Source organism: Ascaphus truei, chromosome 7, assembly GCF_040206685.1.
Source record: "Ascaphus truei isolate aAscTru1 chromosome 7, aAscTru1.hap1, whole genome shotgun sequence".
Taxonomy (NCBI): domain Eukaryota; kingdom Metazoa; phylum Chordata; class Amphibia; order Anura; family Ascaphidae; genus Ascaphus; species Ascaphus truei.
This window is the reverse complement of record NC_134489.1, coordinates 40,093,885-40,115,953: the sequence shown is the minus strand read 5'-3', so window position 1 is coordinate 40,115,953 and position 22,069 is coordinate 40,093,885. Positions and strand designations below refer to the sequence as shown.

The following is a 22,069-nucleotide window of genomic DNA, read 5'->3' as shown; positions in this document are numbered from 1 at the left end:
TCGGGTTCGTTTAAAGGGAGTTTTTGGTGCTCTCACCTGCCAGTTACAGCACTAAAAAGGAAGTTACGCTGGAGATGTCCGGCCAGCATCTGTAAATATTCCTGCAGCCTTCCAACAAGCAACAGAAGCGCCCCCTACTGTAGCCCAGTGTTTTTACAGTGGGGAGTATTGCACTATATACACACAAACAGATATGGCATGTCTACTGCAGGGGTGGCCGACTCTGAGCCTCAAGGGCCACCAACAGGTCAGGTTTCAGGATATCCCTGCTTCAGGACAGGTAGCTCAGTCGAAGACCTTAGCCACTGATTGAGCCTACTGTGCTGAAGCAGGGATATCCTGAAAACCTGACCTGTTGGTGGCCCTTGAGGACTGGCGTTGGCCAACCCTGGTCTACTGCTTCACCCCAAACAGTCCCATCCTTTACGGGAAAGGAGCCTCCAGAAGAGCAAAGAGATACCGTGTTAGGAATCGCTCAATACACATTGTCCCTGGTTCCGTCAGCCCGATGCCCGGGGGCCCGGCTTACACTCAATGCCGTTGTATGTGGAAGATTGGCACAGGTCCGGCTTCTCCTTCTTGGGTTTCATGGGACACCAGGACCCATCTTCCATGAACTGGATCTCGTCGCAGTCCGTGCAGGAGTTTAGGATGTCCATGAAGAGGCTGCAGGAAGAGAGCGGAGTATGAGTAACCGGTGTGCCCTCCACGCTACCAATATGGGAGCCTCCCGTTGTTAGGGGTCATAGTTCAGATGCCCACAGATAGTGCCAACTACTCTGCCAACAGAACTGTTGACAGACAATGTGCTTCTTCTGCTATAACAGGACTGGTCAAAGGCAGGGGGCTCAATCAGTGGCTCAGTGAAAGACTGAGCCACCTGTGCTGAAGCAGGGATATCCTGAAAACCTGACCTGTTGGTGGCCTTTGAGGAATGGCGTTGGCCACTCCTGTACTATAGGAATGCCCAGTTCAATGCTTACCCATCAATAATCAGTGTATCGTAGGGTGCCTTCTTATCGCACACTGGACAGGTCCATGTGGGTTTCTTCTCGTTCATTTGCAGGTACAGAGCTGCGTCGAAACACTGCAGGTGGGTGCAGGTGATGGCTCGGCATGGCACGGTCAGGCGCATCTTACCCAGCTGCAGAGACAGGGGTGCGGGAGAATCACAGAAAGGTCTGCGCGTTGTACGTCTGGTACAAAGTAGGGGAATATCATATGGATACTTTGCCTCAGGAAGCAGCCACCTTCGGCAATGATCTTTCAAGCTACCGTACATTAAAGCTGCAGCCCGAGCAATATCCTACGTGTGTGTGTTTATTTTTTTTAAATAAATCAGTTGTGCATTATGAGAAAATACTTGCAGCATTTTTTATTTCATTTTTAAACAACTCTGAATTAAATTTTTAATGTATTAGAATGTAACAAGCAATTTTTGTTTCTATAGCAACCATTTACAATGTCACATCCTCTTCCTCTTCTGAAACAGGCTCTGGCACACACCCCTTTTTGAGCCCTGCCCTCTCTCTAGCAGTGCACCAATCGTATCTAGTGACTGCCTGGTCACATGATCTTCCCCACAGAACTTTGCATCTTTGGTCCTCTTCTGCTGCACTGACAGCCATTTAGTGAACCCCCAGGCAGAATCTTCGCTGACCGATCACAGGAGAACGGATCGATCTGCAACCTAGCTACTTACTTATCATTGTGTGGGATTGTATTAATGCACATATTAAAGGGGGGAAAAAAAATGTAATGGCAGCTTGGACAGCTGCTTTAAGATTCATTAATAGCCTCACAGCTGGGCTTCTGATTGCCTGTGTAGTGCTAATTACTGCAACGCTTCTCTAACAGAGACTGAGTGCGTCTCCGGGTCCCACAGCAGGTTTGTTTTTGTGATGACAGGAAAATATATTTCAGCGCATGGGATCAATTTAAGGAGAGAACTTTATGTCTCGGAGGCCAAGGGATTCCAAATGAGATCTCACTCTAGATGTGTGTGGTACAAACAGTCATTTAATAAAATAAAACAAAAACTTGATAAAACAATTATCCCAGCTGGGTGCAAAAAATGTAGTGTGTAATTTTTTGCACCCAGCTGGGATAATTGTTTTATCAAGTTTTTGTTTTGTTTTGTTTTATTAAATGACTGTTTGTACCACACACATCTAGAGTGAGGTCTCATTTGGAATCCCTTGGCCTCTGAGACATAAAGTTCTCTCCTTAAATTGATCCCATGCGCTGAAATATATTTTCCTGTCATCTATTCTTTATATACGTATGGGAATTGAAGACTCCCTTCCAATATACCTCAGCAGCAGGCGCCATTCCTTTTGTATAGTGATAATAATACCATTACTTACATTGTTGCAAGCTCATTTAGAGCCCTCTTTTTCTTTTCTATCGTTTTTGTGATACCTTTCTTTACCTTCATATGATCATGGGAAGTGGGATCCAGGTAGATATTAGTTATAGAAACCCGTTTTTGACCCCCTCGCGGGCGGGCTGCCCAGAGGAGTACATTCCTACATCACCCAGTATACTACCTGGTACCTGTAGATATCTAACACTTTGCGATCCAACTTTAACATACCTTCACTTAGCATGTGTCTACTTACCCTCCACGTAACCATCAGTGGCACCTCAGGGTGGTTTTGTTCAGAGCCTGTTTAGCCATTCACTATCACCCCTGTGTGTTTTTTCTGGCAATACCCTCTTCTGCCAATATTGTTACTTCCTCATGCTTTTATATCTTTGATTTTGGGTAGTGGGATCCAGGTATATATATACTTTTTCACCACTAGAAACCCGTTTTGACCCCCAATGGGGTCGGGTTGTACAGTATAGCAGCACTATTCTACATCACTGATGTGCTTTACCTACAACAGTGGCTATATTACCTTATAAACTGATCCCCTACATATGGTCATCAGGATTTTAAGCTTAATACACATGTCATCAGTATCTGGATGCTTTTTTCATTCATATTTAGACTATCATCATATTTATTATGCCAGCTTGTGTGTAACCTTAAGGGACTGTATTATTTGGTTACTTATTTACTTATTCACACTGTATTGCTATGTTTATTTACTTACCCACTACACTGCTTCTCTTAATTAACCTTCTCATCTGTGATAAAAGACCCCCTCTACCCCTCAATTGTGGGTGGATACAGCACAGTATGCCGTGTCTGTTAATCACAGACAGGCAGTACTAGAGAATAGCCTCTACTGTTTGCTCCTCCCCTTTCATTAGTGAGTATATTAGGCGTAAGGACGCTTTAGTGTGTAGTCCCTCCCCCCTGAAGAAGTGTCTCGTGACACGAAACGATCGTCGGGTGCTGTAACGTCACGTCGGTGGCGTCCGCATGAGGTCTGGTGCTAGTCAGCGGTGGTAGTGTCCATATCTCAGCAGCAGTCAAGGCGCCAGATACGTTTGTATTACCTACGGCTATTCATAGCTTGCTTCTGGTATTCACTTCTTGCTATCCCAGGGCACTACTTGCAACATAGTTGTATCATTGTATCTGATACACTCAGCCTGTTACACTAGTGTGTTACTAATCACACTGAGCTGCTACGTGAGGTTGATGGTGGTATTTATATGGATGTTATACATATAGTGCTCACCTTGTTTGTTTATCCATGATATATCCTGTACCTACATTGTATGACACTATTTACCATCCCGCTATTTGGTAGTGATTTTTGGAGGGCAACACTAGTGTGTGACAAGAGTGTTTGTTTCACTGAGAACCTAATATTGTCATTACTAGCCCGCACTGCCATACACCGCTCTGGCACCTCCCAGTTTGGGGAATATTTTATTCTAAGTTTTAATTCACCTATACATACTATCACTTGTTTCGTCGTATTGATATCCTAACAAACATTTATTATTTTTACTTTTAACAGATCAGACGTCCCATCGCCATATAGCCCCGCTATTTGTGGGTGATTGGCACCAGTTAGGCTCCTCTTAGGATTACTATATCCTCCCTACTATTCATTAATGTTGCACCATGAGTGCGTGCTAAGAAGGGACTTGTGTGACTTCTGTCAACATCTTTTTGTATTCTTTGTTTTTGTGATAGTCTTAACTCACCGGGCACATCAGTGAAACCCGTAAGCTTGTTGTGGCGATTTCACTGTCGGGATCTGCGGTCAGCTTTTCTTTAACTGTTATAGAAAGAAAACAAAAAATAAGCAGGTAACTTGGGGTGAAAACTTAAAGCCGGAGTCTGCCACCTACCCAGGAACAAGAGACTTTTCTGGGGTTTTTTTCTTTGACCAAAACATTTTGAGAGTTGCAACACATACGTGACTATAAATACACCCCCACAAACACATACATGATACATACATATGCTGCACACGCACACACACACCAGATCCCTGAAGTGAACCAATGTACTGTGCCAGCACTGCAACTGAAAAAAGGGCTCATTTAATGGTCCACAATGCAGACAAAAAGCCTGACATTTTGGTCCCAAGGGGGACCTTTCTCAAGGGTAACATTACCACTAAGAACCAATTGGGGGAAGAGTCAGTGTTGCTAAGCAACACCAAGCGAGGGACATTCAAAAAGTGAAAGGTAGTGAGGGGTGTACAGGGGGCAGACAGGGTCTTAGCAAAGGACTGGCTAAGAAAGTGATGCCGCCTTTACTTTTTATATTTGCTGTAACCTCACTTATTTTCAAATTATTCACTTCCTTCCACCAGTCTCATTATGTCTCTAACTCTATTCATATATCTCCATCTCTCCTTCCTTCACCACTTCTCTGTTCACATGAACTCCTTTCTTACCTGCATCCTCTGACACCACACAGCTATACCTCCTGCACTAAAACACACCCCTAAAAATCCTCCTCACACATTCTCTTTCCTTCCATGCTTCTCCTCCTCGCTTCTGAGGATATCTCTCCCAATCCTGGTCCCTGCCATATTTCTACTGTACATGCTCTCATCCTCGCCTCCCACATGCAACTTCTACTCCTTCGGGTGTTAACCCCTCCAACCTCATACCCATCCCCTGCCACCCTCCCTCCTCTCTCCCTTTCTCCTGTGCCCTTTGGAATGCTTGCTCCCTTTCTAACAAGTTCCTCTCTGTACATGACTTCTTTCTCTCTCACTCTCTGCTCCTATCTACTATCTACTATATATTTCTGAAAGTACTGTATGTTTGTCTGCATGGCCTGTGTCCCTAGGGCCAATCGCATTGCACCTTTGGCCTGTCACTCAGTTTCAGGCCATGCCCGCCCCCACACACCTCTCATTGGCCTGCGGCCAACACCACTGACACACTGTCCCACCCCTCAATGACTCTCATTGGCCTGCGCCCAACACCACTGCCACACTGTCCCACCCCTCAGTGACCTTTGGGAACGCTTCAAAGCACCTAACACTCACTGCTCTGGGAGATTTGGGAACGCTACACAGCACCTAATCCTCACTGCTCTGGGACCACGCTTCAAAGCAACGAATCCTCACTGCTCTGGGGCCACCTCTCAACCCACAAAACCCTCACCGCCTGCTACCACAGATCAGGTACAGAATCTGAACTATATAAACATTGCTTTCAGCACTCCAACATTACACACGCTCACACAACACCGCACGATCACCTCCACACACCGCACGAACACGCAGTGCATACCGACGGACAATGCCTCTTAAAAACACCCCCCTCGACCACCACCCCCCCCCCAACCTCATGCACACCACGAACGCACGCCACAGCTCTCCCGCTACCGCAGCCCCTCACCCCCCCCACCCGAACAGACAACGCATGCTGCTCCTCCGGAGGCCGCAAAAACCACACAACCTCATGCACACCACGAACGCACGCCACAGCTCTCCCGCTACCGCAGCCCCTCACCCCCCCTACCCGAACAGCCAACGCACAACAAGTGTTGTCTAACCGCAGCAGTACTGACATTGTGGCTATTATACTGGGCAGGTTCTGTACCACGGCCTTCCAAGTAGTAATCTCATGAAGAAACATCACATAGGGAGCATGGACCACACAGCAATGAACACACTTTTGAAAGTATCAGAAGTCAAAGTTTCAATGCAAAGTGTAAGACCCATAATTCAAGTCCAGGAAACCTATCGGACGCATCTCTGAAGTACCCAGAAGTGAATGTATATGTTCGGATCACAGAGGCGTTTCAATGCTCGTCAAATCCAAGGATGCCACAACGTGAGGGCAGTATCACTGCTCTCAAATGAATCAACACAGGCCTTAGACTAATGGAGGCATATGGACCTGGTATGTAGAGTCATTAGTACACAGTGTGTAAAATAAAGCAGAATTGTAGTGCACAGTGTTAAACCAGCACACCCATACCGGCCTCAATCACATGTGCCAGACATGGTAACAATAGTAACAGACTCAGAAAAGGACAAAGCAAGAGAAAATGTTGGTATTCAGTAGGAACAGGGCCGAGGCTACATATAGTCGCCGGATTATATATTATATACAACTCACTGGGGAGAAAATCTCCCAATTGCCATAAACGTGCAGGAGATGTTATCCACACTATAGGTATAGGGATGAAGTAGGTATCGAGTCAGAGGATCGTAAGGTGTGCAAGGTATCACAATATACAAAGCACATAATACACGCACATGTGCTTTATAACAGGGTAATACAGGAACGTGGATATGCAGCATCAGAGGATCCCAATAACAGAGCTACGCTGAGAGCCACTGTATATAGGTCCAGCAGAGGACTGAGCCAGTGTCCAAGCCCGGAAGGATAAAGGAGCAGACAAAGAGTCTCCGACCAGTCTGGGATCGTGCTCACAAAGAGCAGAGGAGGTGAAATTCAGCATTTAATCCACGAGGAGCTCTGGTTTTCAGATGAAAGAAGAAGGCTTCCTGTTTGAGTAGCATAGTGTCACAACAAGCTCCTCCATCAGGCTGTATCACGAGATCAGGAACAAAAGCAGCTCTCTACTTGTATAACATGATCAAAGGCAGATAGTTAATTGGGGGGGGGGGGAAGGTTGGCCTCAGAGGGAGGGTCCGGCCCAAGCAGCCAGTACGTGGAAGTGTGGCTCACCAACCTCTGACCGGGCCACCCCGGACAGAGCCACATGTATTTACTCATATCCGCGGGTTGCCATCCCACCACTTAAAGCATACATATTGTGTAAGCGTGCGACAAACTCCGCTATCTTACAGGCCGGAGAGTTCATTAGCTTTAATATGTATGTCAGAGAAGGAGTCCTCAAACTAGGCTATATCCCTGTGGTCCCCAAAGACCTCAGTGATGCTCACCGAGACAGCGCAGCTTTTCTATCCCTACGGGAAACCAGCGCTCGAAAGACATATGTTACCGTGTATATTAATATATCGAGGACCGGGTCCAAATGTAAGTATGGTAGTCCTCCAAATTATGAACATTAGAGTGGATCCCAATAAGGAAACATTCTTTATACCAGGGGTGGCCAACTCCAGTCGTCAAGGGCCACCAACAGGTCAGGTTTTATGGATATCCCTGTTTCAGCACAGTCCACGACTGACCAACTAATTGAGCCATCTGTGCTGAAGCAGAGATATCCTTAAAACCTGACCTGTTGGTGGCCCTCGAGGAGTGGAGTTGGCCACCCCTGGGTTATACCGTCAGAAGACATGATGTGTGTACACTGCTGGGACACGCTACCAATACAGGAACACTGAATACCTAAGGATGGTTCTATAATCTCCGGCCAGCAGAGGCCCACACATACTCACTCAGGGCTCGGGAATGGTCAGGGTTACGGATGCCCTTGGCTCGGAGCTTCTGCAGCAGGGTTACCGATGTTAGCTGCTTCACCAAGTACACAGACAGAGAGTAGTTCTGCAGCAGGGGGGAAACAAGACTACATGTCACACAGCCACCAGGAACACTTGTCATTAAGGATCAGCACCAACAAGAACCCACTGGGATCAGGACCCCCCCCCCCCCCCCCCCACCCCGGGTTTCAGGATTGAAGTTTGGGGAAGGTCAGAGTGACAGGTGATTTTTAAATGGAGTCGTTAGGTGTCAATGATAAAGGTTTTACCCGGCAGTGCTTTACACAGCAGCACGTTAAAGGTTTTGAGCTCCGGGATGGGCGCAAACAAGAACTGCTCACAAAGCCCCTTTTATTGCCAGCGGGGGCAGCAGGGACATTGCAAGTCAATGCGGGGCTAACTCTCCCAGCAGATGGGTCTTGGTGCATGGTCAGGCCTGCCAATAATGGAGATGAAACTACAAAAGGAGCCTGGCATGATGTTTGCACAGAGCGAGCGGTGAAGGGAGCAGCAAGGCAGATACAGCTCTATGGCTTGGATGGGAGCAGCAAGGCAGATACAGCTCTATGGCTTGGATGGGGACAGCAAGGCAGATACAGCTCTATGGCTTGGATGGGGGCAGCAAGGCAGATACAGCTCTATGGCTTGGATGGGGGCAGCAAGGCAGATACATCTCTATGGCTTGGATGGGGGCAGCAAGGCAGATACATCTCTATGGCTTGGATGGGGGCAGCAAGGCAGATACAGCTCTATGGCTTGGATGGGGGCAGCAAGGCAGATACAGCTCTATGGCTTGGATGGGGGCAGCAAGGCAGATACAGCTCTATGGCTTGGATGGGGGCAGCAAGGCAGATACAGCTCTATGACGTGGATGGGGGCAGCAAGGCAGATACAGCTCTATGGCTTGGATGGGGGCAGCAAGGCAGATACAGCTCTATGGCTTGGATGGAGGCAGCAAGGCAGATACAGCTCTATGGCTTGGATGGGGGCAGCAAGGCAGATACAGCTCTATGGCTTGGATGGGGGCAGCAAGGCAGATACAGCTCTATGGCTTGGATGGGGGCAGCAAGGCAGATACAGCTCTATGGCTTGGATGGGGGCAGCAAGGCAGATACAGCTCTATGGCTTGGATGGGGGCAGCAAGGCAGATACAGCTCTATGGCTTGGATGGGGGCAGCAAGGCAGATACAGCTCTATGGCTTGGATGGGGGCAGCAAGGCAGATACAGCTCTATGGCTTGGATGGGGGCAGCAAGGCAGATACAGCTCTATGGCTTGGATGGGGGCAGCAAGGCAGATACAGCTCTATGGCTTGGATGGGGGCAGCAAGGCAGATACAGCTCTATGGCTTGGATGGGGCAGCAAGGCAGATACAGCTCTATGGCTGGCATTCACCAAGCTGCGATGCTGGATATCACACAACGATCCGGCATTAACCAAACACCAAAAACCATGCCAGATTGGGGTTCGACACCTCGCATCGCGGCTTAGTGCACCCCGGCCTATGTGCTGTACATGCTCGGCACTTACTCTGCCAAACTCGGAGGACCAGTTCACCACGACGGTGTTGGGAGCGGTGGACGTCAGTCGGATCAGTGGGGAGATGTTGATGGGCCTACTCGGTCTCTTAGGCTCGGCTCCGTTCTTTGTTGGTGGCAGGTAGCCCTGGAGATGGGGAAACGCAGGAAGATCGGGTCAAATTGCTGTTTCTATGGCTTTCCATCTAAGCCCTGATCACTGCATAGTTGGAAGCACATCACGACCCTTTCCTTTCAGCCTCATGAAAGTGGGGAGCATGATATATTCAGTGTTATTAGAATCTGCTGCTGTGCTGTTTGGAGTTAGCACTTACGTTTTAAATACGAGAACCCAAGACACAAGTTCCTAATGTGAACATCCTTAAAACTAGGACAGCAGCGCCCCGGACAGCGCACTCTGCGCACTCTGCGCCCTAAACAGTGCGCCCCAGACACAGACAGCGCACCCTGCGCCCCAGTCAGCGCACCCTGCGCCCCAGACACCGCGCCCCAGGCACAGACACCGCGCCCCAGGCACAGACGGGTCAGAGACAGAATTTGGCATTCCATGGCAGTGAATCTCTGCCGTCTTGAGGGGAGAGATGTAGTCAGTTCACTTGGGTTTGGAGCCCCTGGCTGCAGGCAGAGGGACTAGCGTACCTCAACATTAATGCAGCCCTGCTGTGCCTGGGATACTAGAGACCTAACCGCGAGAGCCGAGACTTAGAGGTAAAACGAGAAGTGAACCCCCGTGATTCCTAGATCTGGTGGGTCGGTGACAGACTCCCCTAAACCCCTCTATCTCTCCCTCCCCCTCCATCTCTTCCTCCATCTCCATCTCTCCCTCCCCCCTCCATCTCTCCCTCCCCCCTCCATCTCTCCCTCCCCCCTCCATCTCGTGTTAAAGTTTTAAGCATGTTATTCTAGGTATCCTTGCAATACGATACAATCTCTGCAAAATGTATTTGGGTGTTCCCATTTTGCCTATGTTTGCATGTCCCTTTCTACCCCCCCCCCCCCCCCCCGAAAAATGCTTATTCAAATGAATAAGCAGTAAAAACAAAAAACAAATATGACCGTGTGCGTAACACAACAGAGTGCTTTTACATTTAGAATAACGCTTATACAGGATGCTTAGTGATGTAATACAGCCATATTATACAACAGGGGGCTCAACTCCTGTCCTCAAGCCACCCCCATTCCCCCCACAGATCAGGATATCCCTTCATATCCCACAGCTCTATGCACAGCACAAGTGGCTCAATCAGTCCCTGCTTCAGCACAGGTGGCTCCGTCTTCGAAAACCTGGCCTGTTTGAGGGTGGGGTTGCTTGAGGACTGGAGGTGAGCATCCGTTATACACCATAGTGATATTGATCTAATACAATCAGGCCTTCCTTGTATGTGTGTATATAATGTATTTGTGATCGAGCCTGAGAGAGACGGCACCTTTGAAGTTATACTGCATGCCCAGCAAACTGCAACCTGCACCGGGTGATACGGATTATAAAGCACTGGATCGTCATACTCACCGGCAGGGTGCAAAGTTTCCCATTCACCTTCACAAACAGGTTGGGGGGGAAATAGTCTTCCTGGGGACAGCTGGTTTCACATAAGCAGAACCTGTGCGGAAAATCCAAGGAGAGAAAGACAGACACACGTATCACGCGACAGACACGTATCATGCGTGTTCCTCTTTCCGCTTTATGTTCTGAAACCAGACACTAAGCCAGGGGTGGGTAACTCCAGTCCTCAAGGGCCACCAACAGGTCACGTTCTAAAGGATATCCTAGCTTCAGCACAGGTGGCTCAATCAGTGGCTCAGTCGAAGACTCAGTGCTGAAGCAGGGACTGATTGAGCCACCTGTGCTGAAGCAGGGATATCCTGAAAACCTGACCTGTTGGTGGCCCTTGAGGCCTGGAATTGCCCACCCCTGCACTAGGCCCTTAGCCACCAGGCAGCGCATATTGCCAGGAAAGGGCTTAAAGAGTTGTGTTATCATCACTCTAACCAATGTAATTACCCAACCGTAACCAGACACTAGCGTTGAGACACTAATGGAGATCTCGAGCAAGAAGGCCAGACCTTGGGAAAGCTCTACCTCCCACCGCCAAAACACCCCAGCCTCCTTCATGCTCTCCCCTAGTAGGAGATGAGGCATCTGACGGATAGCTCGGGGGTTACAGCTGAGCTAATGAGCAGCACAATACCACACGGGATGAAAACACAGGGGCCTGAAAGCTGCAAAACGCGGGACTTGCCGACTGTGAAACGCACATGGGTTGGACAGTTTATACCGGATGTTTCTCAGAGTACCATTCTCAGGGGCAGCTAATGAACCACATTGTATCGACACTGCGCCTTTATACATCTATACTGTACCTTAGCTGCACCTGCACGGTATAATCGCACTTAGCACCCGGTAATATATCTCTGCAAAACACAAAAGATAAACAGTTTCAAATCCACTCCGGTTTCTCCGTCTGCTCCTAATAAACATGATTTTATGAGATCAACGTGTTTGCACATTTATAAGGGTGGAAATAATGAATAAAAACCCCGGACAAAAGTCCCGCTCATGGGAGTTAAGTCTTCTGAAAAAAAGATTATTTGCATCCAAAGCCTCCCATAATGCAACACGACGACGTGTTATACACGCGTGGGTATAATCAGCCTCATCCTTTGGTGATCAGTAACAGACTCGTTTACGCGTTTTCTGACACTTGGGAACGCAGCGTTGCTTTTATTAGCTTGGTTTGCGCATAAATCTTGTGGCTGTGATGATGCAGCAGCCCATCGTCGGTAAGAATAACGGCGCCTCTGAGAACGCGACTCTGCTCCTCCCGGGGGGGGGGGGGGGGGGGGGGGGGTCTCTCGGACATTACCTGGAGGTGAGGATCTGATGCACTTGTTGTGGTGTCAATGCGAAGTTGAAGTGCGCCTCTTCAAAACGCTGCGTGTTTGTGGAGGCTGCAGGGAGGAGAAGAAGCAGTATTGGTACCCGGGGCCACCAAAGCAAGACCAAGCCCCCTGCTCATGTGCCCCTCTGCAGAATTCAGCTGACTACCACCACAACACTCTCACAATCATTACTATATAGCGTCGCGATCATTACAGCATGTGGAGCACAACTCCAGTCCTCAAGCGCCCCCAACAGGTCAGGTTTTCAGGATATCCCTGTTTCAGCACAGATGGCTCAATCAGTGGCTCAGTCGAAGACTGAGCCACTGATTGAGCCACCTGTGCTGAAACAGGGATATCCGTAAACCTTGATCTGTTGGTGGCCCTTGAGGACTGGAGTTGGCCAGCCCTGCATCACAGGCGTGCAACACACCCACACTGCAGTGATTGGCCCTGCTATGCTACAACCCTCTGATACTCCCTGGGGGCGGCACAGACTGTGGGGATAAACAGCCCAGGGTTCCTTGCACGGATTGCGTATGTTGAATGAGTAAAACCTCGGGTGACCGAGGCGCGCTCTACGCTGCGAACGTCGATCCGATGCTTATTTCCAAACCCTCCTCGTCTCCTTGTGTCTAGCGTCTTTATAGGTCTATTAGTGTTATCGGCGGCCTGGGACATCGCCGCCGGCGTTTAGCTACTCACCTCGCTGCACGGACCTCTAGCCGCTTCGCCGCCAGGTCCCTAACCTTACCTCAAAAACCCCTAACCTTAACCCTACTCTAAAAACCTTAACCCCTTACCCTAATCCCCTTACCCTAAAAACCTTAGCCCCTTACCCTAATCCCCTTACCCTAAAAACCTTAACCCCTTACCCTAATCCCCTTAACCCCTTACCCTAATCCCCTTACCCTAATCCCCTTAACCCCTTACCCTAACCCCTTACCCCAAGGGCTTAATCTAAAACCTCTATCCGTAACCCCTTACCCTAAAAACCCCTGCCCTTAACCCCCTACCCTAACCGCTAAATCAACCCTTAAAAACGTACCTTGGCGAAGCGGCCGGCGGCGAGAGTCCAGCGGCGGAAGTTCCCTCTGCGGCCAAACGCTGGCGGAGACTTGGTCGAGGCGGGGCGGCCGCGACCAAATATCCGCATCCGGCATGTCCGTGCGCCCACTACCAAGTGCATGCATTATGGCGTCGCAGCCGTACGAAGTGCGCGTGTCATGCGTGCTAGTAACGAACTCACCCAAAGTGGTGGGTTTAATGAGCTCGTCGTACACGTCGTAAAAGGGCAGCCGCTTCAGCTTGACGTCCGGGTGCACTGGGTGGATGGGCGGGGACAGGTGCTGGATGTCGGTTTCGTGCTTGGGGCCCAGCATGGGCACGGGGGGTAGGATGGCGGTGGGTACGGTGGTCGACGTGGGGCTGGCATTGTAGCCGAGGTGGCACACGGCGCTCTGGGTCAGGGAGTTGGCGGAGGGCAGAGCCCCCGTCTGCATGTGCAACATGGACAAGTCGGAGGGGCTCAGGACCTTCCTGGGGACCCTCCGCCGGTACAACTCTTTGATCTTCATCTGGACGGCCGGGCTGCCGCCGGACTTCACCAGGTTCAGCGCCTTGGCGAGCAGCTCGTGCTTCCTGCCGCACTTGTTCCTGCCGGCGAAACCCAGAAGTACCTGCAGCTCCGACCTTCTAAAGCTCATAACCATCTGCTGCAAAACGAGAGCGACACACAGGGACTGCGTTATCCCGTGCACAGCGAGACGCTTCAATGGGGACCACATAAAGGCCCATATTGACTAAACAGTCTTCTGCCACAAGACACCATACAGCTCACTGGCTTGAATGTACTGTAAGGCTAGGGTGCTCAAGACCCCAAACAGGTTAGGTTTCCAGGATATCCATGCTTCAGCACAGGTGGCTCAATCAGAGGCTCAGTCGAAGCAAGGACAGATTGAGCCACCTGTGCTGAAGTTGGAGCTGATTGAGGCACCTGTGTTGAAGCAGGGATGATTGAGCCACCTGTGCTGAAGCAGGGATATCCTGAAAACCTGACCTGTTGGGGGTCCTTGAGTACTGGAGTTGCTCAGCCCCTGTGAATCTAACGTGTATTAGAACTCAGTGTCGATTTCCTCTGCTGGGACGGGAACCGTGGTGAGGATATGGGGGGGGGGGGGGACTTTATTGGGGTTTTCAGGCCTTGCCATTTTTGGTATCGAAGTAGAAAGAAAAAAAAAAAAACTTTTGGGAAGGTGTAGTTAGATTCTGCTTTGTTAAAACAGTAGTATTTTCAGATGTACTTTGCAGACATAAAATTCGGATTTATGCACAATAAAAAAACTATTCAATTGCAAACTTGTCAAATGGCGCGAGTGATTTGGGGAGTTTTGATTGAAAAAAAAAAAAAAAAAGACTAATTAGTTTAGTTCTGAAACAGTGAGTGTGACGCTATAATGACTGCATCCCAATTAGTATCATTTCACAGGTCTGCCATCCTTTCCCCTTTAACACAGGTAATGAACTACAGGCCTCAAGCAACCCCCGACAGGTCAGATTTTTCAGGATATCCCTGCTTCAGCACAGGTGGCGGTCTCTGCTTCAGCACAGGTGGCTCAAACTGAGCCTTCGACTGAGCCTCTGATTCAGACACCTGTGCTGAAGCTGGGATATCCTGAAAACCTGGCCTGTTGGGGGGTGGGGGGCCTTGAGCACCCCTGTCCTATTAAATTGACTTGCAAGTCAGGTCTTTTTTTAATACACTATGTGCTGCCACAGCAGATATGGATTAAATCAGGCATTTTATGTCCACTGGGTGTTCAGTAGGAAGACAGAAGAAAAAATAAAAGCAGTCTTCTCGTCTAAGCAAAAGCACAGATGGTATTATTTTTGCTCTTGAAAATATGCCTGAGGCTGAGAGAAACCAAGAGTTCATATTAGAAGAGAGAGGCCGTGTATAAGATTGCAGTTTCATGGGAAATTGCTCCCTCGGGCTGCAGCTGAATACTAGGCCTCTTTAGCGCGTGAAAAAATTGGAACAAATAGTTTAGAACTTTAAAAAAAAAAATATTATTGCACAGAAACACCCCAAATTGTCTCTTCGCAGGAGTCGGCAAAATGCGTGAGGAGTTCCTTAACGGCAAAACGCAGCAGGAGAATTGGAACTTGTTTGAAGCTGAATTTTTATACTTAAAAGTCTCTGTTTATGTCTAGAGCAGTGTTTTTCAAGAGGTGTTCCCTTGGGTTCTCAGGATATCCCTGCTTCAGTGGCTCAATCAGTCCCTGTTTCAGCACAGGTGGCTCAGTCAGTCTCTGCTTCAGCACAGGTTGCGCAGTCAGTAGCTTCGACTGAGCCACCTGTGGTGAAGCTGGGATATCCTTAAAACCTGACCTGTTGGGGGGCGTCTTGAGGACAGGAGTTGGCACATACCATTAAGATACTTATTCACCATCGTCCGAAGAGGCTATATCTGGGATTTTTACCAAAACAGTCAGAATGGTCATTTTGCTAGCTATAGAATTAACCCCTAAGTGTATATCAGAACATCCGACTGGTCTGAAAGAGGTCTGTACACAGCGCTACGCGCCGATACACAGCGCTACGCGCCGATACACAGCGCTACGCGCCGATACACAGCGCTACGCGCCGATACACAGAGCTACGCGCCGATACACAGCGCTACGCGTCGATACACAGCGCTAGGCGCCGATACACAGCACTACGCGCCGATACACAGAGACAGAGCTACGCGCCGATACACAGCGCTACGCGCCGATACACAGCGCTACGCGCCGATACACAGAGCTACGCGCCGATACACAGCGCTACGCGCCGATACACAGCGCTACGCGTCGATACACAGCGCTACGCGCCGATACACAGCGCTACGCGCCGATACACAGCGCTACGCGCCGATACACAGCGCTACGCGCCAATACACAGCGCTACGCGCCGATACACAGAGACACAGAGCTACGCGCCGATACACAGCGCTACGCGCCGATACACAGCACTACGCGCCGATACACAGCGCTACGCGCCGATACACAGCGCTACGCGCCGATACACAGAGCTACGTGCCGATACACAGCACTACGCGCCGATACACAGAGCTACGCGCCGATACACAGAGCTACGCGCTGATACACAGAGCTACGTGCCGATACACAGCGCTACGCGCCGATACACAGCGCTACGCGCCGATACACAGCGCTACGCGCCGATACACAGAGCTACGTGCCGATACACAGAGCTACGTGCCGATACGCAGAGCTACGTGCAGATACGCAGCGCTACGTGCCGATACGCAGCGCTACGCGCCGATACGCAGAGCTACGCGCCGATACGCAGAGCTACGCGCCGATACACAGAGCTACGTGCCGATACACAGCGCTACGCGCCGATACACAGCGCTACGCGCCGATACATAGCGCTACGCGCCGATACACAGAGCTACGCGCCGATACACAGCGCTACGCGCCGATACACAGAGCTACGCGCCGATACACAGCGCTACGCGCCGATACACAGCGCTACGCGCAGATACACAGCGCTACGTGCAGATACACAGCGCTACGAGCCGATACACAGAGCTACGCGCCGATACACAGAGCTACGCGCCGATACACAGCGCTACGTGCAGATACACAGAGCTACGCGCCGATACACAGCGCTACGCGCCGATACACAGCGCTACGTGCAGATACACAGAGCTACGTGCCGATACACAGAGCTACGTGCAGATACACAGCGCTACGTGCCGATACACAGCGCTACGTGCCGATACACAGAGCTACGTGCAGATACACAGAGCTACGTGCCGATACACAGAGCTACGTGCCGATACACAGAGCTACGTGCAGATACACAGAGCTACGTGCAGATACACAGAGCTACGTTCCGATACACAGCGCTACGTGCCGATACACAGCGCTACGTGCCGATACACAGAGCTACGTGCCGATACATAGCGCTACGTGCCGATACACAGAGCTACGTGCCGATACACAGAGCTACGCGCCGATACACAGAGCTACGCGCCGATACACAGCGCTACGTGCCGATACACAGAGCTACGTGCCGATACACAGCGCTACGTGCCGATACACAGCGCTACGTGCAGATACACAGCGCTACGTGCCGATACACAGAGCTACGTGCCGATACACAGAGCTACGAGCCGATACACAGAGCTACGTGCCGATACACAGAGCTACGCGCCGATACACAGAGCTACGCGCCGATACACAGCGCTACGTGCCGATACACAGAGCTACGTGCCGATACACAGCGCTACGTGCCGATACACAGCGCTACGTGCAGATACACAGAGCTACGTGCCGATACACAGCGCTACGTGCCGATACACAGAGCTACCTGCAGATACACAGAGCTACGCGCCGATACACAGTGCTACGTGCAGATACACAGAGCTACGCGCCGATACACAGCGCTACGAGCCGATACACAGAGCTACGTGCCGATACACAGAGCTACGCGCCGATACACAGAGCTACGAGCCGATACACAGCGCTACGTGCAGATACACAGAGCTACGTGCCGATACACAGAGCTACGTGCCGATACACAGCGCTACGTGCCGATACACAGAGCTACGTGCAGATACACAGCGCTACGTGCCGATACACAGAGCTACGCGCCGATACACAGAGCTACGTGCCGATACACAGCGCTACGCGCCGATACACAGAGCTACGCGCCGATACACAGAGCTACGTGCAGATACACAGAGCTACGTGCCGATACACAGAGCTACGTGCAGATACACAGCACTACGTGCAGATACACAGAGCTACGTGCAGATACACAGCGCTACGTGCAGGTACACAGAGCTACGTGCCGATACACAGCGCTACGTGCCGATACACAGAGCTACGTGCCGATACACAGAGCTACGCGCCGATACACAGAGCTACGTGCCGATACACAGCGCTACGCGCCGATACACAGAGCTACGTGCCGATACACAGAGCTACGTGCCGATACACAGAGCTACGTGCCGATACACAGCGCTACGTGCCGATACACAGAGCTACGCGCCGATACACAACGCTACGTGCAGATACACAGCGCTACGTGCAGATACACAGAGCTACGCGCCGATACACAGCGCTACGTGCAGATACACAGAGCTACGCGCCGATACACAGAGCTACGTGCCGATACACAGCGCTACGTGCCGATACACAGAGCTACGTGCCGATACACAGCGCTACGTGCCGATACACAGAGCTACGTGCCGATACACAGCGCTACGTGCAGATACACAGCGCTACGTTCAGATACACAGCGCTACGCGCCGATACACAGTGCTACGCGCCGATACACAGCGCTACGTGCAGATACACAGAGCTACGCGCCGATACACAGCGCTACGTGCCGATGCTACGTGCCGATACACAGCGCTACGTGCAGATACACAGCGCTACGTGCAGATACACAGAGCTACGAGCCGATACACAGCGCTACGTGCCGATACACAGAGCTACGTGCCGATACACAGAGCTACGTGCCGATACACAGAGCTACGTGCCGATACACAGAGCTACGCGCCGATACACAGCGCTACGTGCAGATACACAGCGCTACGCACCGATACACAGCGCTACGTGCCGATACACAGCGCTACGTGCAGATAGACAGCGCTACGTGCAGATACACAGCGCTACGTGCAGATACACAGAGCTACGCGCCGATACACAGCGCTACGTGCCGTTACACAGCGCTACGTGCCGATACACAGAGCTACGTGCCGATACACAGAGCTACGTGCCGATACACAGAGCTACGCGCCGATACACAGAGCTACGTGCAGATACACAGAGCTACGTGCCGATACACAGAGCTACGTGCCGATACACAGCGCTACGCGCCGATACACAGCGCTACGTGCAGATACACAGCGCTACGTGCAGATACACAGAGCTACGTGCAGATACACAGCGCTACGTGCAGATACACAGAGCTACGTGCCGATACACAGAGCTACGTGCAGATACACAGAGCTACGTGCAGATACACAGAGCTACGTGCAGATACACAGCGCTACGTGCAGATACACAGCGCTACGCGCCGATACGCAGCGCTACGTGCCGATACGCAGCGCTACGCGCCGATACACAGCGCTACGTGCAGATACACAGCGCTACGTGCAGATACACAGAGCTACGCGCCGATACACAGAGCTACGTGCCGATACACAGAGCTACGTGCCGATACACAGAGCTACGCGCCGATACACAGAGCTACGTGCAGATACACAGCGCTACGTGCCGATACACAGAGCTACGCGCCGATACACAGAGCTACGTGCAGATACACAGCGCTACGTGCAGATACACAGCGCTACGTGCAGATACACAGAGCTACGCGCCGATACACAGCGCTACGTGCCGATACACAGAGCTACGTGCAGATACACAGAGCTACGTGCAGATACACAGAGCTACGCGCCGATACACAGAGCTACGTGCAGATACACAGAGCTACGCGCCGATACACAGAGCTACGCGCCGATACACAGAGCTACGTGCAGATACACAGAGCTACGTGCCGATACACAGAGCTACGTGCAGATACACAGCGCTACGTGCAGATACACAGAGCTACGTGCCGATACACAGAGCTACGTGCCGATACACAGCGCTACGCGCCGATACACAGAGCTACGTGCCGATACACAGAGCTACGTGCAGATACACAGAGCTACGCGCCGATACACAGAGCTACGTGCAGATACACAGCGCTACGTGCAGATACACAGCGCTACGTGCAGATACACAGCGCTACGTGCAGATACACAGCGCTACGTGCAGATACACAGCGCTACGTGCCGATACACAGCGCTACGTGCAGATACACAGCGCTACGTGCAGATACACAGCGCTACGTGCAGATACACAGCGCTACGTGCAGATACACAGCGCTACGTGCCGATACACAGCGCTACGTGCAGATACACAGCGCTACGTGCAGATACACAGAGCTACGTGCAGATACACAGCGCTACGTGCAGATACACAGAGCTACGTGCCGATACACAGAGCTACGTGCAGATACACAGCGCTACGTGCCGATACACAGCGCTACGTGCAGATACACAGCGCTACGTGCAGATACACAGAGCTACGCGCCGATACACAGAGCTACGTGCAGATACACAGAGCTACGCGCAGATACACAGAGCTACGCGCAGATACACAGAGCTACGCGCCGATACACAGAGCTACGTGCCGATACACAGAGCTACGCGCAGATACACAGAGCTACGCGCAGATACACAGAGCTACGCGCAGATACACAGAGCTACGCGCCGATACACAGAGCTACGTGCCGATACACAGCGCTACGTGCAGATACACAGAACTACGTGCAGATACACAGCGCTACGTGCAGATACACAGAGCTACGCGCCGATACACAGAGCTACGTGCCGATACACAGAGCTACGTGCCGATACACAGAGCTACGCGCAGATACACAGAGCTACGCGCAGATACACAGAGCTACGCGCAGATACACAGAGCTACGCGCCGATACACAGAGCTACGCACCGATACACAGCGCTACGTGCAGATACACAGCGCTACGTGCAGATACACAGCGCTACGCGCCGATACACAGCGCTACGCGCCGATACACAGCGCTACGTGCAGATACACAGCGCTACGCGCCGATACACAGCGCTACGTGCAGATACACAGAGCTACGTGCAGATACACAGCGCTACGTGCCGATTCACAGAGCTACGCGCCGATACACAGCGCTACGTGCCGATACACAGCGCTACGCGCCGATACACAGAGCTACGCGCCGATACACAGAGCTACGCGCCGATACACAGCGCTACGCGCCGATACACAGCGCTACGCGCCGATACACAGCGCTACGCGCCGATACACAGCGCTACGCGCCGATACACACAGCTACGCGCCGATACACACAGCTACGCGCCGATACACAGCGCTACGCGCCGATACACAGCGCTACGCGTCGATACACAGCGCTACGCGCCGATACACAGAGCTACGCGCCGATACACAGAGCTACGCGCCGATACACAGCGCTACGCGTTTATACACAGCGCTGATACACAGCGCTACGCGCCGATACACAGCGCTACGTGCAGATACACAGCGCTACGCGCCGATACACAGCGCTACGCGCCGATACACAGCGCTACGTGCAGATACACAGCGCTACGTGCCGATACACAGAGCTACGTGCAGATACACAGAGCTACGTGCCGATACACAGCGCTACGTGCAGATACACAGCGCTACGTGCAGATACACAGCGCTACGTGCAGATACACAGAGCTACGCGCCGATACACAGAGCTACGCGCCGATACACAGAGCTACGTGCCGATACACAGCGCTACGCGCAGATACACAGAGCTACGTGCAGATACACAGAGCTACGTGCCGATACACAGCGCTACGTGCAGATACACAGCGCTACGTGCAGATACACAGCGCTACGTGCAGATACACAGAGCTACGCGCCGATACACAGAGCTACGCGCCGATACACAGAGCTACGCGCCGATACACAGCGCTACGCGCCGATACACAGCGCTACGCGCAGATACACAGAGCTACGTGCCGATACACAGCACTACGTGCAGATACACAGAGCTACGAGCCGATACACAGCGCTACGCGCCGATACACAGCGCTACGTGCAGATACACAGCACTACGTGCCGATACACAGAGCTACGTGCCGATACACAGCGCTACGTGCCGATACACAGAGCTACGTGCCGATACACAGCGCTACGCGCCGCTACGCAGCGCTACGCGCCGATACGCAGAGCTACGTGCAGATACGCAGCGCTACGT

General features: G+C 51.5%; 1 protein-coding gene across 7 annotated transcripts in view; it reads right to left on the bottom strand.

The window, feature by feature from the left end:
- Positions 1-22,069, bottom strand: part of PIAS3 (protein inhibitor of activated STAT 3) — a 42,879-nt gene that overhangs the window by 4,167 nt on the left and 16,643 nt on the right. For 5 of the 7 annotated variants that reach the window (XM_075607862.1, XM_075607858.1, XM_075607859.1 and 2 more), the window contains exons 2-10: positions 13,454-13,919; positions 12,189-12,273; positions 11,686-11,736; positions 10,835-10,925; positions 9,317-9,451; positions 7,746-7,851; positions 4,111-4,184; positions 984-1,144; positions 530-666 (exon numbers count right to left, since the gene is read on the bottom strand). In XM_075607862.1, coding sequence (XP_075463977.1) covers positions 530-666; positions 984-1,144; positions 4,111-4,184; positions 7,746-7,851; positions 9,317-9,451; positions 10,835-10,925; positions 11,686-11,736; positions 12,189-12,273; positions 13,454-13,916 — 1,303 coding nt within the window. In that variant the 5' untranslated portion in view covers positions 13,917-13,919. The other 2 variants (XM_075607863.1, XM_075607864.1) reach the window with 2 other exon arrangements.